General features: G+C 34.8%; 1 protein-coding gene across 1 annotated transcript in view; it reads right to left on the reverse strand.

The window, feature by feature from the left end:
* The window catches only part of LOC108668670 (voltage-dependent calcium channel type D subunit alpha-1), a 71,556-nt gene that overhangs the window by 35,547 nt on the left and 14,594 nt on the right, over window positions 1-21,415 (reverse strand). Inside the window, exons 10-16 of the mRNA XM_047879559.1 lie at window positions 13,971-14,058; window positions 13,122-13,229; window positions 11,703-11,755; window positions 10,742-10,888; window positions 9,466-9,667; window positions 8,830-9,099; window positions 2,752-2,835 (exon numbers count right to left, since the gene is read on the reverse strand). Coding sequence (XP_047735515.1) covers window positions 2,752-2,835; window positions 8,830-9,099; window positions 9,466-9,667; window positions 10,742-10,888; window positions 11,703-11,755; window positions 13,122-13,229; window positions 13,971-14,058 — 952 coding nt within the window. The remainder of the gene's footprint in view (window positions 1-2,751; window positions 2,836-8,829; window positions 9,100-9,465; window positions 9,668-10,741; window positions 10,889-11,702; window positions 11,756-13,121; window positions 13,230-13,970; window positions 14,059-21,415) is intronic.

Raw genomic sequence — 21,415 nt, forward strand, 5'->3', positions numbered from 1 at the left:
GAAGAACAAAGGGAAGACGCCGAATTTTACTGTGTATATTCTCTGAAAATTTACTGTGTTTACTGTGTTCTCTGAGTGTATATTCTCTGAAAATTTACTGTGTTTACTGTGTGTTCTCTAAATTTACGGCGTATTTACTTCGTTTTCTAACTTATATCATTACATTTATTTGCAAATCATAGGAAAAAGAAATTATTCACAATAGTTACAGAAAATAAGATTACGGAAATTACTTGAAGAAGAGAATAACTAAATTACTACGAGTTTAATTTATTGATCATGGTCTCGTGAATTCTACATGATTCAATGTTAGGGTAAATTAAATGATATAAACACATAAATTAACATTTTATGGCTCGTTTAAAAGCATTTATGACAACAATTATGTAGCGAATTGCAAAATAAATAGCGAAATAACGGCAATATTAGTTTTATTCCAACTATGTTGTTTGATTGATGGTGTATTAAATTACTTGATATAAACATCCGAATGAATAAATATGTATATATAGGTGAGCGAGCAAGACTGTCAAAGCGATCAATGCATCGCCAGGTTTTGAATCACTAAAGCAGAATCTAACAAGTGATGCACTAGAAACTGAACTATTTCAAACTGCGCGGAAGAAATTATGCAAACCATAATAAATTGTTCAATGCATTAATTCATCAGCTTCATTAGTAAAGTATAGTGGAAAAATTATAAAATATGAAAATCCAGCTTTAACAAAAATGTTTTTCGAATTTTTCTAGTTTGGATGAATGAAATGAATCAAAGCACAATTAAATAATCGTCTGTTTGGAATCGAAAATACAGGCGCGCGTCTTCCGTTTGTCTGCGCAGATATCAAAACATGACGTCATACTCACTCTCTCGCTCGCTTTCTACGTCACAAGGCGGGGGAAAAGCAGCGTTAGTCGAGGTACCAAAACTGCGATTCATGTTCCCCGCGCCGACCAACATTATGCTTAACAATATTCTGGTGCATGTTATAAATATGGATCTGAAAATGTCCTTCTAAAAGTGTTGTTGTTGTATGTCATACTAGTATGAGCAAAAAACATGTTAAATTTTGAATTACATATTGGATTACGGATTGTTTTTCTCATCCATTTAGTTGGATGTGACTCTGAATTCAATATTTTTATTCTAAATGTTCGAAAACTAGCCTTATTAACTTGCCTTCCTAGTTTACGAGGAATTTGGCTAAAAATGTCTAATTCAGCTTAGGTTGAATAATGACTATACCGACGACCGGTATGTGACATTCACTGTAAATGAGATTAAAATTATGAAGAGAATCATTGAGTGTAGAAATAAAATAAAATGCACGATAGTAAGAACGTCGTTAAAGCCATTGACGTCATCCGAGCCCAAAATTTACACGGGCCTTATGGCGCTGCGATGTGGCGTGGATTTACGTTCAAGTGATAACGATTAGTAAAAAAATAAAAGAATGATTCCAGTGACCATGATAATTGGTTGAATTTCTATACTTGAATGAATGATTCGAGTAATGCCAGGTTGAATTCTCACGTTTTCTCATTACTGTTTGCTACTGCATCTGCCAACTCTAGAGATAACACTCTAGATAGATAACACTCTAGAGATAACACTGTTCCAACCAGCTACTCACTTCTCTGATGATTGTTATACCAAAGTTTTGTTATTTAAAACAAAGTTCGCTCGCAAGCGTATCATTTCCATGGCTTAATAATTCATTACTGAATTCATTACAATTCAGCTTAGAAGTGATTGAATTCAATAAGAATTTGTGATGATTTACGTCCAACTTATTTGGCATAAATTTTTTTTTTTCACGATAATTCATAATAAATTCGTAATTTTGATTTCGAAAATCCTACCTTATTTTCTCAACTCACTGGACTTTTTTCAGATATCAAAATTCAAACACTCTTAAAAAATAGGAAGAACACAAGTCACGAAAATGTATCAATTTTGTACATAGAGATGCCTAAATATAAAATTCTGTAAAGAATTGACGAAGCAATACATATGAATATAGAAAATTCGTGACTAGTGCATTTGTCGAAAGCAAAAAGTGTAAATTAAAGCTAAAACTTTTAATATAAACAATGTCATGGAGCAAGGCAAAATCTGAGAAATAAATGGTATATTTTTCACGGACTAATCATTTTATGGAACTTATCACTAAATATTTCCTTCATCACAAAAAATTCATTGTAAAGAGAAAACGAAAACACAAGTACCCAGAAATTGAAAAAATAGAAACTCTTACTTATCCTCAGTCACTCCACACCAATAGTCATAGAAATAAAATTCCGACACACTGAGAAGAAAACACTTGCAATAAAACACATCACCTGAGGAAACGGAGACGGTAACTCCAACTGAGGAGATTTTATACTCAAAGCTAGTTAATGGAGATTGCAGGCTCTTGCCTGTCTTCAGGGCAATGAAAACTTTCATCTCCAGCACACAAAATGATTCGAAAGGCATACAAATTCGGCAAAAAGTGGGAGCACTCAATCAACAACCTAGAAACTCAAATGAGTTCCTGAACTTCTAAGATGACCGTATCTAAGAGCTTAGCTCAAATGATTCAATTTTCAAAAGTCGAGAAAGTAAATGTTAGCAATAAAATTTTAGTTACTGGGACAGAGATACTTGACTTGAGAGCAACATTACCTCAGTGACTTAAGTTTAATATGTTCACCCAAGCCCTTGAAATCGAGCATCATCTGATAATTTATTAAGATCGAATACCTTACCTTGACCTCAGAGTGCACGATATCGATGAAGCTGCCGAGCACGATGATGAAGTCGAACACGTTCCATGGGTCGCCGAAATAGTTCTAGTGAAGCCAAAGCCAACGTTCGATGCAAGAGAACATCAATAGCCATTGAAACAGCGAGTGCATGTAATGCAAGGATGATTTTTCAAACATTATTTGCACATTATCAAGAATCTATAGACATTAGGAGTTAATCAATAGTTTTCTAATAAATAAAGCAAGTTCAAAAAAATTCTGAAGTTTTTCTACATTATTTATTGCGTTAGTTGTAACATAGAGCATTTGGTGTCGCTATCTGTGTCTGAGTGATACGCAATTCGTCTAAATTAATTTTAAATCAGGTCCATTATTATATCAACTGGAATGGGGTTCTTGAATCTGTTTTGTGTAAAAAATTTATTGTAATTATAATTACTGGTTGTTAAGAATTAAAACGCAATGAAAACCGTCATTAAGCATCGCGGCAACATTGCAGAGCAAACATTTCTCATGATGATAAAATAAATTTTTCCTTCTCCTTCAAGTCCACTAGCAAAGCACAATAAAATTGTCGCTTCAAATTTTGAAGAAATGTTCTGCTTGTTTAACGCTAAAAAGTGTGAAAATGAATGGTCGCATGGAATATGAAAGGCGTTTATATGTTCGTGGGTGTGAACACGAGAATGATACTGGCTGCGAAACTAAGAAAAAAAATATGAATAGGTGACCCCGAAAACGTAATAAGTTAGTTATTGCTACCAGGGAGAGGTTGGAAGTCAAAGCGAAGTGTCGGCAGATTTCAATCCATTTATCTCCCTATAAATATAATCAATCGTGATCAGCTGCATGCAAAATGTTAAAGAGGTAGGGAGAGTAATTTAGGATGAAATTTGGGTACGTTAAAAATAGAGAAAAATTGAAACGGATAACAATAAAGGAAATAAAGAGTCATATAAAAACGTGTTGCCATCAGTAAAGCACGTTTGTACAGCATTATTGTCGAACCATTCGAACGCAGAATTAAGAAATTGATTGAAGTGAACGTGAGTTGGAGGCACCCGTATATCTTGGGGAAGAGTTCGTGAAATACTCTTCCTACATCTAGGAAAAATTTACTAGTTTCAGGATAGGTTTAATTGGGAAATTTTATGAGTTAAAACGATGAATAAAAATACAGGAAGGATTAAAAAGATGTACTCAAATTGTAGTGGCGAATGAAGAAATAAAGCAGAGAATTCCGAGCAATTAAATTATTTATGAAAAACAGAAAATCAAGACTCATTTAGCAAATTACAAGCAAGATTCATGTATATAGACTACGAAAAGAGTTCATGGAGAAACTAACACGAGGAAGATGAATGAATAAATTAGAGACTAAATCGAGGCAGATGAATGATTTCACATACAGAGTGATGGAATCCAACCAAACGACTCGAGAAGCAACCGAGAAAACCAAACTAAAATAGAAACAATCTGTAAAATCAGTAAACTTACGTGAGAGACGGAGATAATGTCCTCCCATAGACATGAAACTAATGACTTTTCTAGGCTGCAACGAACACCAAGCGATAGAATTTAGACGCAATGTTGAAGTAGAAACAAGAAGCGATTCGAGTCTGTCACGCTGATCAGTAACTTAGTTACATCGGCACTTCATTTTTTTTCATTGGCTCATCTTGCCGGGTAAATTTAATAGAATACAGAATATAAGCAGTTAAAGTGATAAAATAGTGGAATGATGTTTATTTTAGAAATATTATCCTCACAATCATTGATTGTTTTATATAACATCAGTCAACTACTTGCCTAACGCATAAAGCCTAATAGTGTTGTAAATAGTGTTGTAAATTGAACTAAAAAGACGCCTAATTAACAGAGTTACTAGTCGATGCATTTAATACATCACATGTCAGTATTGATTATGCAAATAGGGCAGGTTTAAGCTGACTTTCTATAAGATCCTCGATAATGATTGAAAAAACTAATTTTAAAATGTTATACGTAAGACGTTACCGAAACGGAATGACGGAATGACGATTTTCGTCAAACTTAGGAAAAATTTGCGATATCACGGCGAAATTTCAGCAAATTTAAACATTTGAAACAAAATTCAAAGCTGTGTTATCACTGAAAAGAAGTTCAACCTAATGTTTGTGCTTGGAGACTTGCAGCTGTAGCATGTTATAATTCGTGAATAATTATTAAAAATAATAATCAATGCAATCGATGTACGATCAAATGAAATGTAAAAGATATTACAATATTTATGAACGAGGCTGCTGCCATTTATATTATCGTATAAAAAAACAATCAACTGTTCGGTCCAGTTTGAATAAAGAAAAAGAGAAGATGTATAAGCGAAAAAAAACACTAACTATCCGAAGTAAACAAAAAAGACAGATGTCCACCTTCAGGAAAAACTGACACCGAAAACAGAGCAACAAAGTTTCAAAATATAAGGAATTTTACCCTCTACTGCCAGGTTAAATTTATGATCCGAAATTTATCTCTTAATAATTCGAATTCGAATATTAAATTCGAATTCGAATACTAAATTCGAATTCGAATACTAAATTCGAATTCGAATACTATAAACCTTCAGAGTTTGATGGATAACCTTCTGTGTTTCGACCTCTTGGTCTCAAGCCATTAGGTACGAATAGCATTGATGACGGTAAATGTATACGTAGACAAAGGATTAAATAAAAAGGAATTTTGATCGGTGAGGCAGTAGAGGGTATACGGAAGCGTCTGAGATAGCAAACCACCAAGACTAGCATTATAGGCAATAGTTAAATAAGATATATACTTCCTCTCAATGTCAAGCTAAACTTGCGGATATAAAAGTACCAGAAGGACAAATTTTCATAAGGGGTCCTTTATTAAGTGAATCAATATTAAGTGATTCAGTAATCAGTTGTTACGGCAATGTTGAATATTCATCCTATAAAGATATATTTGATGACGTCAAACGACACCAAAAAATAATACAGTGGGTCTCGTTTGCATCACGCGTTCCGTTTTCCAAACTTTAGAACTTTTGTTGCTCTGGCGTCAAGAAGCGAACAGCGCGGAGACGTTCTCACCAACCTCGAGTTTTGAATATGCAATGTCAAGAACACTACCCAGCACCACGGTGAAGTCGAACACATTCCATTTGTCATTAAAGTAAGCCTGCGAGCAAACCAAAGAGGGGCAGCAAGGTTTTATTTTCATTAAATAATTCAACATAATAACACTCGAAATTTTTTTTAAATTTTCATTAAATAATTCATCATAATAATACTCGAAATTTTTTTAAATTATAGGTATAAGAGACGTTATTTGGCAATCGTGACAATAATAATAATAGGCAAACCAAAGAGGGGCAGCAAGGTTTTATTTTCATTAAATAATTCAACTTAATAACACTCGAATTTTTTGGGGAGAAAAATTAAAGGTATACAAGACGTTATTTGGCAATCGTGATAATAATAATATAACTCAATAAAGGGAAAGCAACTCAAATAAAATATCTGCAACGAAAAACGTATATACATAATAAAATAAAATAAAAACAAATAAACACAATCTTGGAATAATGCAGACACAAATAAGTAATTTCATTAACACATGAAAACATAAATCGATGAAATTATATAATATTGCATGATAATTGAAAAATAAACTAAAACATTTGTGTGGAATGTGAAGTTGTAAGTGAAATTAAAGATAACAATGATATAAAACGATCAGCATTAAAATTTAAGCACTAAAAAAGCTCTCATGACGAAATGATTTAAATAATTAACAGGAAACTAAATCATGTAAGCTTTTTGAGGGTAATCAGGATATCCTGTCGCCAACTGGCTTATAGTATTAATTATTTTTTCATCTATAATGAACAAATCCTGAAGAATATGAAATTAAAAATTTTTACTGCAAATATCTAGCTTTTTCATTTTAATGCATACGCACATTTGAAGAACTTAGAAATTTCATCGAAATTTCGAAATTATTCTGAACCAAGAGCAAGGTGGAAGAGAATCATGCAATTCCTAATTTCCGTAGCAATGACGTGCAATTAACTTCCAGTCGATCAAATAATTGTTAATTATGAGACAAACAACACTGCAACAAGTGCAGTAATTGCCGGGCATCGAAAGGAACTCGGGATCCGAATTGCAGGAAGTGAAGAAAGCGACACGAAACATCGCTTGAAATGAACAAGAGAGGGAGAAGAGATTTGAAACAGGAAAGATCCAGAGGGAGAAGAGATTTGAACGGGACGGAGGGAGAACAACAGGAGGCGTCCAGAGGGAGAAGAGATTTGAATGGGACGGAGGGAGAACAACAGGAGGCATCCAGAGGGAGAAGAGATTTGAACGGGACGGAGGGAGAACAACAGGAGGCATCCAGAGGGAGAAGAGATTTGAATAGGGCGGAAGGAGAACAACAGGAGGCATCCAGAGGGAGAAGAGATTTGAACGGGACGGAGGGAGAACAACAGGAGGCGTCCAGAGGGAGAAGAGATTTGAATGGGGCGGAGGGAGAACAATAGGAGACATCCAGAGGGAGAAGAAATTTGAATGGGACGGAGGGAGAACAACAGGAGGTATCCAGAGGGAGAAGAGATTTGAATGAGACGGAGGGAGAACAACAGGAGGCATCCAGAGGGAGAAGAGATTTGAATGGGACGGAGGGAGAACAAGAGGAGACGTCCAGAGGGAGAAGAGATTTGAATGGGGGCGAGATTGGGGAGGATATTATTGTGAAGGGAAACTAAAGGAGAAATAAATGTGAAGAAGTTAAAATGGGAGTAAGATATTAGTACGAAGCAGCCGGAGAGGGAGATAAAATAAACATGAAGAAAGCTAAAGAAACAGAAAAATAAATATGAAGGGGGCCAGTAAGGAAGAATGCGCAAATAAGGCAATTTCCACTTATATGGTATGAGTTTGAGTGCAATTTTTAAAAAACTTTTCCCAAGATTCGACGTTGATGGAAATGTTGAAGAAAAATTAGTGATTGCAAGGGCTATTCAGTTGTTTAAGTAAGTGAATAGTTAGTGATAATTAAAATATGTCAAGTGTTAATTTATTTACACAGTTCATGTTAGGAGTTCAATTCTCACGGAGTCAATTGGTTTCGTGAATTTTTCTAGGCTTGGAATTACTTAAACACAAATTGTTTACAAGCAAACCTCATCAGTATAATCTTCCTAAATAATATTTGACTGTTTAAAAATGTGGCAATTGATAACTTTCCAATAAATCATAAAGATGGTAATTAAAAACTCACAAAATCGACCCGAGAAAATTAGATATGTACAAATTCCAGTTTAAAAATAATTAATTATTTTGCCTGATCAATTACAACTTAAACGTTAGAGTGCGTGTTGAGGCCGAGTGTAGACAAGATATTAGCTAGCATTTAGATGCATGGAAGAGTTGTGGAGAAAACTTATTATATGTACAATATGTTAAAAATTATTATATGTACAATATGTCATGTTTGGTCGATAAAATAAGAAGTAGAAATGTAATGATATTCATGAGGATGATGATGAATGATGGATGTAGACACTAAAATGAGTAATTTAGGAGACGATTTAGATGGAAATAACTACAAAGAAAATATTTCTTTTGATAGATAAGCAGCGACGCGTTCACAGATCAGAGAAGACTTCAGAGCTCAATATTCGAAAAGAATAACTAAGAAGGAACTTATTTTTTCACAAAATCATTTTTTTTTGTAATCACCAAGAATTCGTAAGGCAAATAGTAAGAATTTAACGAAAAATGGGGTGGCTGGGAAACATGTGAATTTAATAAGCTTTAACCGGCTGACGAGATTGCCTATTGACCAGAATGCGTGCAATGATGAGGTAACCTCTTCAAGTTTACTGATAAAGTGAAGTGATACGAGACATTGAACGCCTTTGAAATGTTATTAAATCCTACTGATAAGGCTTAAGATTTGGTCTCAGGGAGCTGAGACAGTACCATTTTTACCGGCAAGTTATCATTTTATTATCACCATCAAGGTAATTTTTAAAATTCAATTCTTATCATCAAGTTATTATGTTCTATTTACCTTGAAACGGAAAGCCATGACTTTGAAGACAAACTCCAGAGCGAACACAGCCGTGAAGATGAGGTTGAGTACATCCAGAGCCTGAGTGTAGGCCTTAGGCTGACCATGGAACTGCATAGCCAGGCTCACAGTGTTCAACATAATCAGAATGAAGATTGCGTACTCAAAAGGCTGCGACGTAACGAACCACCAGATCTTGTACTGCAGCCAGTTTTTGGGGATATATCGACGCACAGGCTTGGCGCTCAGTGCAAACTCGATGCAATTCCGCTGCACGCAGCAGAGTCGTTCAGAATTTAATTTTACGAGTATATCAACAGCCAATATAATAACAGCCGGCAATATATCAACAGCCAATATAATAACAGCCGGCAATATTTCAACAGCCAATATACAGAAAATAAAACAAAAATAAGCTCCGTTACAACATAATCAGAATGTGCCCTAAATTTAAAGATGAATCAGCTTTTTTTTCGGTTGCGTTTATGAAAAATTCCTCAAATTAAAAGTTGAACTAACCTGGTTTTAGTCGAATCAGTTATTCAATATTGTTCTAGATATAATGGATGAACTAAACAGCAATTTTCCTTTTTATCAATTAAAATACTCCCTGGAAAATTTAATAAATGAACTAACCTGATTTTTGTCGAGCTCACAATTCTTGTATTCTTGTTCGCCCTCGTTCTGGAATGTGACGATAACGAAACCAACGAAGATGTTCACCATGAAGAAGGCAATGATGATGATGTAGATGATGTAGTAAATGGCGACCATTTGACGATAATTGTGCACCGGCCCTTCGTCTTCTGCGTTAGAGTCGATCGAGACGTACAACAACCTGGGACATGACAATTAACATAAATTATATGTTAATTATGCTAATATTCATGCACTGAGTTAATGAGATGAATAATCGTAAAACAAATTGTATTATTATGCAAAACAAATTACTAAGCAGTGCGTACAACAACCTGGGACATGAGAATAAACATGAATTATATGTTAATTATGCTAATATTCATACACTGGATTAATTAGATGAATAATCGTAAAACAAATTGTATTATTATGCAAAACAAATTACTAAGCAATGACTTAATATACCTAACTATTCGCACACTCATCATGAACGACATGAAAAAAGAATGAATGCTTATGAATACGAGAATTTACGAGAAATTTGATACAGCAAAGGCAATAAACAACCATAAGATAGCAAATGATATTTATCGGGGCATATTTAAGAACATCAGACCAGTTCTTTTTTTTTTTTGATTATTTTTAAAAGAAATGATATCAGCCTAGTTTTTTTTGAGGGATATTTAAATAAATAATTCACTATTAAAGAATTAAAACCCTAATTGAGTGATAGTGATTATTCACTTGATGGTGGACATTAATATAGTTCGGACACGTGTAGAACACGTCGCATGTTCTCGGTAAAAAAACTCAGACTAGTTCTTTTTTTTCTGGATATTAAAAGAAATGACATCAGGCTAGTTCTTTTTTGTGGGTACTTACAAGAAATTAACAATTCACTATCTAAGAATTAAAGCCCAAATTAAATGACAGTGATTATTCACCCGGGCCAATTAACAATTCACTATCTAAGAATTAAAACCCAAATTAAATGTTAGTGATTATATTCACCCGGGCCAATTAACAATTCACCATCTAAGAATTAAAACCCAAATTAAATGACAGTGATTATATTCACCCGGGCCAATTAACAATTCATTATGAATTAAAACCCAAATTAAATGACAGTGATTATATTCACCCGGGCCAATTAACAATTCACTATCTAAGAATTATAACCCAAATTAAATGACAGTGATTATATTCACCCGGGCCAATTAACAATTCACTATCTAAGAATTAAAGCCCAAATTGAGTGACAGTGATTATTCACCCGGGCCAGCCCTCGAAGGTGGACACGGTGAAGAGGGTGAGCATCGCCTTCGCTACGTTGTCGAAGTGGAAGTCGTGCTGGTTCCACTCACGCTTCTCCACGTACGGTTTGGTTACGTCACCATCCTTGTACATGATGAACTGCCCCCTGTTGTGGTATGGTGCATGATGAGGTGGTATGGTGCATGATGAGGTGGTGGTATGGTGCATGATGAGGTGGTGGTATGGCTGTCTCTTATACACATCTAGATGTGTATAAGAGACAGGTGGTATGGTGCATGATGAGGTGGTGGTATGGTGCATGATGAGGTGGTGGTATGGTGCATGATGAGGTGCTGTGTAGTGATATGGTGCATGATGAAGGGCTGTGTGGTGAGATAGTGCATGATGAGGTGTCTGTGCCGCATGATGAATTGCCAACTTGTGTTGTTATTACATTGAATATTTAAAACCAAAAACCAAAATATTTAAAACCAAAAACCAAAATATGTAAAATATTCAACAAATGCTCGACAGGGCTCAGGAACAATTGGACCACACCATGTCAGCGAAATTACAGCAAGAGATGAAATTAATTATCTCATTCCAGCAGAGAAAGCTCATCCAATTCAAGTTTTCCAATGGAACTCTACGGTCGTTTGCTTGGAATTGATGAATAAACATGACTAAAATTTTTATATAGAGTAGACAAGTATTTTATAGTATGGTATAGTACAGTAATATATAGTGTACAGTATGGTATAGTATAGGAATAATTTAGCATAGATGTCGGCGCTGAAAAAAAAACAAACTAAGTTTGGCCTGTCGCCGATTCTTGTAATTGCAAAAAGTGTAGAAATTGGATCTTACGGTACTTACTGGCAAGTGGATGTTACGGTACTTGCTGGTACTTGGATCTTACGGTACTTACTGGCAAGTGGATGTTACGGTACTTACTGGCAAGTGGATGTTACGGTACTTACTGGCAAGTAGCGTTGACGTCTTTGGATACATCCGAACACATGTAGAACTTGCCCTGTAACAAAGACACTTGAAACGTCAACGCTCACAAACGTGAGGTAATACATTATGAGATACATTGTAATTATCCAATGGATAAAAAACGAGGATATAGATAATAGGAGTCAAAATTGATCGAATAACTGCATTTTTCAAAATTTCAAAAAAATCGATCAAAATTTAAAAAAATGCAAAATTGATCGATACTTGCATTTTTCACGACACCGCACAATAATCATGGGAAATATGCAAGCCGCTCATCATTGATGTGCATGCATTCATCTCCTAATATATTAATCAACTAAATACTTAACTTTCTCAATTATTTTCCAAGCATGTCCAAGCAATCCTACGAGGACAACAGGTAAACTACAATGGACATCATTATCACATACAAAATTATTAAATGGACATCATCTTCATTTAATAATACTAATAATAACAATAGTAATAATAATAATAATAATAATAATAATAATAATATTAATACTACTAATATAAATGAAGATGTGATATATTATAACATCTCTAATCATGATTACATTCTCTAATTGAGATTAACTCACGGTTCAAACCGTGCGCTGATATCAGGGATACCCTTAGAAATAGGCGAGCAAATACAGACTACAAATCATTATTCATAAGCAAATGATTGTTATTCCTTCACTCTGAGCTGAGCTTAATATTCTTATATGCCATAAGTATTCTTTATAGAAGATAGACAGACGTATTAGTTGTCCGTATAACTGAAATCATTTCGCGATTTCACACGGCAAGACGACGCAAGTCTCTCACACGGCAAGATGACGCAAGTNTATATTGAAGAGCTGCACGCCTAATAAATATTGAAGAGCTGCACGCCTAATAAATATTGAAGAGCTGCACGCCTAATAAATATTGAAGAGCTGCACGCCTAATAAATATTGAAGAGCTGCACGCCTAATAAATATTGAAGAGCTGCACGCCTAATAAATATTGAAGAGCTGCACGCCTAATAAATATTGAAGAGCTGCACGCCTAATAAATATTGAAGAGCTGCACGCCTAATAAATATTGAAGAGCTGCACGCCTAATAAATATTGAAGAGCTGCACGCCTAATAAATATTGAAGAGCTGCACGCCTAATAAATATTGAAGAGCTGCACGCCTAATAAATATTGAAGAGCTGCACGCCTAATAAATATTGAAGAGCTGCACGCCTAATAAATATTGAAGAGCTGCACGCCTAATAAATATTGAAGAGCTGCACGCCTAATAAATATTGAATAGCTGCACGGCAAAATAACAAATTACCTTGAAGAGCTGCACGCCTAATAAATATTGAAGAGCTGCACGGTATGATAATAAATATTAAATAGCTGGCCTGTAAGTTAATAATTTACCTTGAAGAGCTGCACGCCTATCACAGCAAACATGAACTCCAGCAAGCACGTCACGAGCATGATGTTGCCGATGGTCTTGATGGCGACGATCACGCATTGCACCACGCGCTGAAAATATAAAAATTAGTCGCTATTTCATAACATATTTAAAAATGACTTGAATAATAGAATTGCCAATGGTTTTAATGTGTTCACGATCAGGAATCCCGCCAAGCGACACAAGATTATATTATTCCATAACGCATTATCGAATGTAACAGGATTTTTATATTACGAAGAGAAAGTGCCTGGTATATAATAGCCAATCGGTGATACGAGTATAAATAAAATGGAGTGAGCAGATGTGATGCGCCAGAAGTGACGCATACGATATGTGCTATAAAACCCCAACCATTTACTGATCAAGACAAGTTATATATGGTAACATTGTAAGTAATATAAATCTCTTTAATTTTATGTAAATGTGTCAATCTTCATTTGATGTACCGTCAATGCCACTAACTTCGCCAGAGCATTTATGTCGCCGGCCTCCAAAAGAAACGATTTATTTCATAAAAAATCCATTCCACAATTTACTTGCGCGATCGAAAAAGATTTTTAGCTAATATGTGGCAATGAAACCCTACAAATCGTAATTTTGATCAGCATTTTACGGTTTTTGATAACGAGCGGCGAAGTAGAGGCCTGCAGAGTAGCGGCCTATGTGTTATTGGCGGTAGAAGAAATTTTTATGTATCCAGAATAAAGCCTTGAAAACGATTCATTTGACAATTGTTCTAATAAAATTTTTTGGGCGATCTAAACTATACGAATATGTGCCGATTTTTTGTATTGCACATGAAGGCCCACCTTGAGACCCTTGGCCCTGTTGATGGCACGCAGCGGCCTGAGTACACGTAGCACCCTCAGGATCTTCACCACAGAGATCGCGCCGTCTCTGCACGAGGGCATCTCTGTCAGCGCGTCTAATGAGTTGACTTGTGTCGGACACATGTGAAGGTCCAAACATTAGTCAGATTAAGTAGAGCGTTCGAGTGAGAGTTGAATAATAGTAGGCAATAGTGACGTACAAGTCGGAAATGTTGTGTGTTAAAACGAGTTATGAAAGTTTTTTTTGTTAGGACCGAGGCTCATGACTCCTTTGAATAATTCAAGTGTGTGATTTACTGACTGAATACTATGCTCATGAGCTGATGAAACGTCTAGAGACATCCGTTACAATATGGATTTTTGTGAGGCTTCAGAACGCTATAGTTTTACAGTAGATTCGTTAAGCGCTGAAGCAATCAACCAAATTAACTTTTAAACAAAGCCAAAAACATAGGAAATTTTTACTTCATAAGACATTGTTTTATGAATTCATTGATGTAGGTAAAAGTCTGCATACGAATCTAAGAAGGAGCTGGTTCAATCTACAGCTCAATGGAAAAAGATTCTGAATTTAAAAACTTCAATCTCAAAACAAGTGGGTAATATAATTTTAGTGAGTTATTGGCTAAAAAGCACCTAGCCTGGTTAGATGAAAAAATAATCTCTCAACGTGAAAGCGGTTTTAATTAAAAGATTCGTGTTGTCAGATTTCATTTCCTCCCAGACACAAATGAAGCTTCGAAAAACAGTTAGTAAATATTTTGAATATCATGGCGCTCGAGCTGTTACGATAGCGATGAATGTTACTCAAATAAAGTTTAAATTTGAAACTAAGAACTAAATTTGGGTTTATAAAATAGCCATTACGGTAGAAAAAATAAGAGGCCAGCTAAAATAATTTTTTCTAAGACAGGACTTTCGAATAGGAAATTTATTTAACTAGGAATGAAAAGGAAACCAGTTAATAAAGAAGCATTTAATTGCAAGAAATTAATCCGGCCAACTCCACGTCCAAACATAATATATCAAATCCGCAAAATCAGGACAAATCATAGCAGATGGAGCGAACGTATCATTTGCTCATCACCAGAAGATAAATGCCACTATTTTCAGATTGAATATTTTGAAAATTACACTGCAAAATTATTAATTTAAATTCAAAGATATGACGCAGGCAAAGATCAGCAGTCAATCAAAAAATTCAAGCGGCAGCTGTCAGCTTGTAATAAAAAAATGCGAGTTTTTACTTGAATCCGAAATTGAAACACAAGCCTAAAAATTGTCGAAATGGTTTAACTTTGGAATGAAAATTTAATCGTAGAATTAAATATTTCAAATTAAAATGAAAAATATTGCATGATAAATGCATTTTTTACTGTTTTTGCAACAAAAACGGCAGGAAATCGTCGATAATGCATGAATGGTTTGAAATTTTAAAGGCAATCCAGAAATGTTGGTAGGTGCATTATAGAGCAACCCATAAAGTTAAGAGAGCCACTATGCATTTCTCATTACTTAATCCACTTTCAACGATATAACCACAGTATATTTTCCAGCTAAATTCTAATTTACAGAGCATGCAGAGCCTAAGTTTTAGGTAATTTGTACAAGTATTAACAAGAAGACATTTTACAGTCGGGAAATACAGACTAGTCTAAACCCGAAATTCTTTCTACAGGCGGGCGTTTCGCTTTAGAAGCGAGCAGTATTGTTGCAAAAATTATTTTTCTCAATGAAAAAATTATACTAATAAATCTTTAGGTTGATGGAATTTGTTTTGATTTCAGTTCATTTATTTGTGAATTACCAGGAAAATTTGTGGACAATTTACATTTAAATAACTAGTACAATGATTATTTTTTAGAACTCAATGTTATTTCCAAATAAACCGACAAACGGTTTTACTTATCATCTTGAACGTAAAGACACAATAAAAGCATTGTAATTAGGCAACAGTTAGGTAGGGATAATCTAATTTCTATTTTAATTCAGTAAAAGGAATTTAAATAATTCTATATATTGTTCAGTCAGAACCAGCAATAAAGTAGGTAACAAGCATGCTTTAACGCCAGAAACAGTTTGGAACATAATCCATCAATCCAAACAGACGGAAATTAAATTTAAACGTTGATTTCCATTCTGATTAATAGGTGGTGAGCCTAAAACGTCTACAGACATGGCGGCTGGAGGTGTTCCTAGAATGAAGTCCATCTTCGTTGCCTTGGAATTCTCGAAATTTTGATTTTCATCGCGGGTTATAATTCGCCGTGAATTAATGACTCATCATGCATGGTTCTAATAGTTATAGTCAATTGCAATTAACTCGATGTCACATACGAGCCGAGCAGAGTGATTTCTATTAACGTTTACGATGTGATCGTGCAAGCGAAAATACGCTTGACATCGATGCTTTGGCCACAATTAGCGGGCATTTTTGCTTCAATTTTATTATGTCCACCGTTTCTAAGAATAAAAGTTGGTAGCAACAACTATTTGTACAAAAACAAAACCTGTGTGCATCACCAGCTAATCGCTGAAATTCCCTTAGGGAAAATAATTTTTTATTTTGGAATTATAAGCTGAAATTATGCGACGAAATCACGAATCACTTCATTTCTATAATTTTGCAAGAAGTTTTACCTGGATTGTTGTTTAAATTAGCCATGAAACGCTAACCTACAGGCTAATTATGAAAATTGAATTCCTACCAGAAACGTAAGTTTATCTTGTGGCGTAATCTGGTTTTAAATGGTCAAGAAAAATATCAATAAATATGTCACTGACACTCGGCATCTCACACTTCAAGATTCGTCCATCATATATCAGAAGCTGAATCCTAAAATAATTTCATTATTTGATCACGCCTTCTAACCTGAACGCCTCCTAACCAAAAAAAATAATGCTGTCAAACATATTTTTTATTTTGTATGTCTAATAATTGCAGACAAAAATTGTATTCTAATTTGTTCCAGAACCAGAGTTTACGGCATTGGGCGACGAACAGTTCAGCTGACGGGGAAATAGTTACTTGAATGCTGGTTGTCATAACCGTAGAGTTTTAAACATTGACGAGAACCCAAGTCAATGCCGGAGAATTAAATTCAAATAGAAGAGTTTTATCATCGTCCGCAGGGAATTCGTTGATAAGTTATCGTAAAGTGAGTTACAGTATGAAGAATTTCATGCCACATTTGATGTTGTAGATCAAAACCTCATACATGAATTTCCAGTAGGGAGGGTAGAAGGTATGCTTCATAAGGAGCTTAATACCTTGGAATGCGTGCGGACCACACAAGACATGATGATCACACATTACGAGGCACAGTAAGACTCAGTAAATTCCGTTTACTAGGCTTTTCTTAATAAAGTGGGAAAATATTTTCGTGGAATTTCGCTGCAGCCGCGATAGAAAAAAATCATTTCCCAAGGGATTACGTTAAAAATGTAAAAGAATGTGTTAGATATTAAAGAAGCATCAAAAGCTTATGCTATTTGATACATAACTATTTTATATATAGGCTGTTAAGCTGATAAGCAAGTTGGATGAAGAAAGCGATTTTTAGTAACCACTGGAACTAGGGGCCAACTTTAATGTTTTGACTTGGATATTATGCACATAGGGTGCTCAAGTTAAGTAAAATATAAGGGTATGGCACTCTTAGCTTCAAGAGAAGCAAGCAAAAGCAAACAAACTACAAATGTTACTAGATGGGACGGTAGAGTTAAAAAATTAGTCGCAAGATACTGTACTATCGATTTCTGCCTGGGACTTCTGATGGAACAATAGCTTTAGGTACACATGTAACACAGAAGGAACAATGATTCTACTTTACCATGCTTAAAATGAGTTCCCTGCAATGGTATTTGATTTCCAGAAAATTACGTTTAATACCAACAAATTCTACTGATTTTAATCCAATCAAACAATGGTAGCGAGAAGGTAACATTAAAACCATTACCGCCCAATCCACTTAACCCTTGGATTATAAAAGCAATAAAGTAGCATTACAAAGTTGTTCAGTTGGGCGGTAAAGCTTAAGAGGCCAATAGTTCTTCGTAACATGGATACGAGCATCGAGGAGCTGGCGAAATTTGATATTTTTTTCATTTAATTTAACCAGTAATTTTTCTTCTTTCAGTTAATTTTATTATAACCAACATAATGTCAAATTTTGGTCTACAATAATGTAAGAATTTGCTGATTAATATAATAATTAAGTTAAGATTTTGCCGGCAAAAAATTATCAAAAATTGCAACTCGAAGTCGTTTAATTTGAAGTCATAATCACTTCTCAGGTCTTCGATGCTCGCAGGAAGAAAACTGCAACTTTAGCACGAACATTACTTGAAGAACAGTAAGAATGGCGAACACGGTATACGGCAATGCTTAAATTATTTTACAGTTCTCATTGAACGCCAAATATGCAAGAATAGTGAATACCTTTGAGCGAGATCAACTCTGTGCGGTTCAGGGGGGAGTGGTAGGGAGTGGGGCGAAAAAGATAAATGCATTTCAATAAAGTTATTGGATAATTCACGCGACAGGATCAAACACTTACTTCATAAGAGGCGGGACGGAACACACTTATTCACACGGGGATACAAATAACCTGTGTGCTCTGTACAAATTATCTTGAATGACGGACACAGATTAGACGCGGACACAACAAACATATGTGTGACACATCAGCTCTCGTTAATACAAGACACAATTGTTCGGGGAGAAGAAAAAATTTAGATTTTTACACAATTTGTGTGTACAGGATTAGGAGTTGACCACAATATTATATTGAAGGATGGAGATGAAGATATTTAATTTCCAAAAGCAGTGTTAGAGAACGCCACCAAAAATCAGAAAAAATATACGCGTATTATCAGAAGCCACCCGATGGTCGGCCGTACGTAATTCACTTTGATATTGAATAGGGTAGTGGACAGTAGTTTTGCAGTGGCAGAAAGCTATATAGGAAGTTTAGTGATGTTACTGTGAAATTGAGACGTATAACAAACTTTATTTGATCAAAAATTTTGATAGTATTATAAATCTCATACCTATATTCCGGAATCACGACGTTTTGGATAAACCAAGATACTACACAAATTTTTCGCTAATAGAGTCAATGAACCAATTAGAATTTAATTTGTGCATCCAAAGATCATAGATTTTCTGTGCAGATTGCAATCAATTTCTGGAAACCATTTCGCCTGTAGTGTGAACTTTCGCTGTGAACTTTAGTGTGAACTTTCGCCTGTAGTGTGAAGTAGCTTGCCTAGTGAAATTGGGGAATAAAAATTAAATTGAAGGATACGGACGCCACATAGGATCGGATTCCGTTCTCTCAAACGACGTGGGATCAAATTAATGATTTCGGTCATACATAAATGTTGACGTTTTACAAGAAGACGAAGTAGGAACGTCAGTCGAGGAGACATGAATCGAAAAGGTTGTAGTGATTGACCGTATAAATTAGGAATCAAATCTACTATTACCTGTATTAGTGAATTAGCGGACGATATTAAATATTAGATTATTTAATCATTCAATAGGATTTTCAAACGAGTCATTAGCATTAGGCAAGATAAAGTGATAAAATCAATTATGTACAGTGCTTTAGATTATATTCGCTATAATCCATTCGTTTTGCTAGGGAAGTTTTGCAGCCGTAACGAACTTAAAAGAGAGGTTGCATTTACGTTTATTCAAACTAATAGATATTAATTAAGAGGGTAGAATTATTTCCGTTGCAGATCGGATTAACGACTAGTTACGCAATTTTACGTCATTTTCAGAACTTCACTACTTCAGTAAGTTCGTTGAATATAAACAATTCTGAACATGGATTGAAAAATAAACAACCAATCCGAGTTTCGTATTTTGATGGAATTGCAAAATCTATGTAAATTATTTACACGTCTCTTTAAAACTCGGAATTCGTTTCCGATATGACCGATATAACGAAATTAAAAATACCACTATTGCCAATATATCATTCGATGTAACAAATATCTAATTATAACCAATGTCACACTGATGAGCTTTACGCCATTCAATTGTAACGGTTTCAGACGTCGGTACGTCTTTATCTGATAGATGATTCCCGAGCTATCGTTGAAGGCGCGCAACGAATTATCCAAGCGGAACGAATTATTATCACGCGCAACTAATTAAAAACTAATTAAAACATTAAACGCATTAATGCAGAGTCAGTTTAATTATTTATTTATTGTTTTTTTAGTATGTATGAAAAGTGACGTTGTAAGAGCTTCTCTATTTAAATACTTGATTAGAACCTAACATGTCAATCGATACCAAATGCCAAATACCAAATCGATACAAAGTTAGTGTAGGAGTATATAGGAAAAAATTAGCTGGATTATCACCAGCTAAGATGCAGTCACTGCAACGAGCAATGTAGTGGCGAGATTGTACATCTAGACTCCTACTTCTCAAAGAGAAAACAATAAAGAAAAAACGTCATCAATGTTGTCCCGAAAGTAATCAAGTTTTTGCAATTATTTATTCATATGATTTAAAGACGTTATTACTTTCTGGGCAACCTGATACAAAAATAATTTTTCCTAAGAGAAACTAATATAAGAAAATATTTTCAGCCAATTTCCTAATAGGAACTAAGATGAATTCACGAAATTCACAAGACCATAAGAATTACGTGAATCTATACCGGCAAGACCAGCTGAACGGGCAAACTTTACCCGTTCACTAACCTCTAAAATTTCTAGAATAGAATAAGATGATATAAATAGTGAGGAAAGCTAAGAAATAGCATAGTCGTGGTCACGCTAACAAGGATTAGGATCAGAGCACGACACGGCATTAGACAATGGCTGCAAACTTCCTTATTTTTTACCTGACGAGGTCCGGGCAAAAGTTCGAGATTAAACAATCATAAAACACAGCGTTAATGGAAATAGAAACACAGACATTCGTAATAAATAATTGACGGATGGTTTCATGTAACCTTAAAATGAACATTGAAAAGGGAGAAATATTAGAAAACATACACTAAACAGCTACGATACAGTTATCGTAAACGGTTATGATCAACAATTATGATAAATTCTGAGGAGGGAGTAAACCTACTAGCTTTTGATTGGACCTGTAAGAAGTACACATAATTGTTCTTTAGAGGTCAAATGGAAATGAAAATCACATGGAAAAATCTATTTCTTTGATGCTATTGTAGATAACAGCAGACAGCAAAAAATTACACGTATACTGAATATATCCACACAAAAGAATTTATTCAATTCAAAAATAGCGGATCGGAAAAAATTATAAATGAACATGGGATAGAAAATCAGCGGAATCGTGAAAAAGCGATTAGAAGATAAGGGAAGATATATAAGAACAGGAAGCGACGAATGCAGGAATTAATGCATTGTTTGTTGGACTTCATAGATGA

Source organism: Hyalella azteca, unplaced genomic scaffold, assembly GCF_000764305.2.
Source record: "Hyalella azteca isolate HAZT.00-mixed unplaced genomic scaffold, Hazt_2.0.2 contig3348, whole genome shotgun sequence".
In the NCBI taxonomy this organism is placed as follows: Eukaryota; Metazoa; Arthropoda; class Malacostraca; order Amphipoda; family Hyalellidae; genus Hyalella; species Hyalella azteca.